At 41.5% G+C, this 1,428-nt stretch overlaps 1 protein-coding gene across 1 annotated transcript in view; it reads left to right on the forward strand.

Moving 5' to 3' along the window:
* Positions 1-1,363, forward strand: part of LOC106013903 (meiotic nuclear division protein 1 homolog) — a 13,191-nt gene extending 11,828 nt beyond the window's left edge. Inside the window, exon 3 of the mRNA XM_013090756.2 lies at positions 881-1,363. Coding sequence (XP_012946210.1) covers positions 881-1,105 — 225 coding nt within the window. The 3' untranslated portion in view covers positions 1,106-1,363. The remainder of the gene's footprint in view (positions 1-880) is intronic.
* The last annotated feature ends 65 nt before the right edge of the window (positions 1,364-1,428 follow it).

The following is a 1,428-nucleotide window of genomic DNA, read 5'->3' on the forward strand; positions in this document are numbered from 1 at the left end:
CAGAAACCGAATGACAGATCTCACTTCTATCCTTGACCAATTTTCCAAGTGGGTAGCTATCTTTGGAGAACTGCTGTGTTCGTTTGGTTAGTGCGATGCTCATGGTGTTCAATCTGGAAATTTCAATATGATTGTTTTACAAGTGTGTGTTTACAGAATGTGAAAATATTGAATAGTTTTCAAATTACAGCCAAATTCCGGTTTTCCGTGGGACAGCCCTCGTATTAGTTCATTTATCATGTTTGATTACACTCTTCAGTATATTAGTTCATTTATCATGTTTGATTACACTCTTCAGTATATTAGTTTATTTATCATGTTTGATTACACTCTTCTGTATGTTAGTTCATTTATCATGTTTGATTACACTCTTCAGTATGTTAGTTCATTTATCATGTTTTATATATAAAACTATATTCCTACATATCCTGATATAGGACATAACTATATTCCTACATATCCTGATATAGGACATATATTTATATATGTAACTATATTCCTACATATCCTGATATAGGACATATATTTATATATATAACTATATTCCTATATATCCTGATATAGGACATATTATATATATATAACTATGTTCCTATACTTCCTAGGAACATTACATAGGCCGTGTTGAAGTGTAAAAAATTCTCTGAAAATATGCTCCATATTGGGTGTTCCAAAAGTAATATTGTGGGTGGCAGGCGGGTGCTCTGGTGTGGTTTGCTTCTTCTTTCCTATCAAACATCTATCGTCCTTATCTCCCCTCCTTCTTTTTTGTGTTTGTTACTCTCTTGTAACACCTCTATTCTTCGCCACTTGTATGACATTATTGTGTTGTTACTAAAACTACAACAAAAAGATGAAGGATCGTTGTCTATGACGGCAGGATGAGAGGGAGGAAGTGATGGAGGAGCTGACCAAGCGCAGGGCGGAGCGAGAGGTGCTCACACGAGAGCTGGAGAAGTACCGCGAGAGTGACCCTGAGGTGCTGCACAAGGTCAGAGGTCAGACATCGGAGGCGAGGGAGGCAGCCAATCGCTGGACAGGTCAGTCTTGTCTTTCCTTGCCACACAGACAGGTCAGCCTAGTCTTTCCTTGCCACACAGTCTAGGACAGGTCAGCCTAGTCTTTCCTTACCACACAGTCAGGTCAGCCTTGTCTTTCCTTGCCACACAGTCTAGGACAGGTCAGCCTTGTCTTTCCTTGCCAGACAGACAGGTCAGCCTTGTCTTTCCTTGCCACACAGACAGGTCAGCCTTGTCTTTCCTTGCCACACAGTCTAGGACAGGTCAGCCTTGTCTTTCCTTGCCACACAGTCAGGTCAGCCTAGTCTTTCCTTGCCACACAGTCTAGGACAGGTCAGCCTAGTCTTTCCTTACCACACAGTCAGGTCAGCCTTGTCTTTCCTTGCCACACAGTCTAGGACAGGTCAGC

This window comes from Aplysia californica, unplaced genomic scaffold (genome assembly GCF_000002075.1).
Source record: "Aplysia californica isolate F4 #8 unplaced genomic scaffold, AplCal3.0 scaffold01474, whole genome shotgun sequence".
Taxonomy (NCBI): Eukaryota; Metazoa; Mollusca; class Gastropoda; order Aplysiida; family Aplysiidae; genus Aplysia; species Aplysia californica.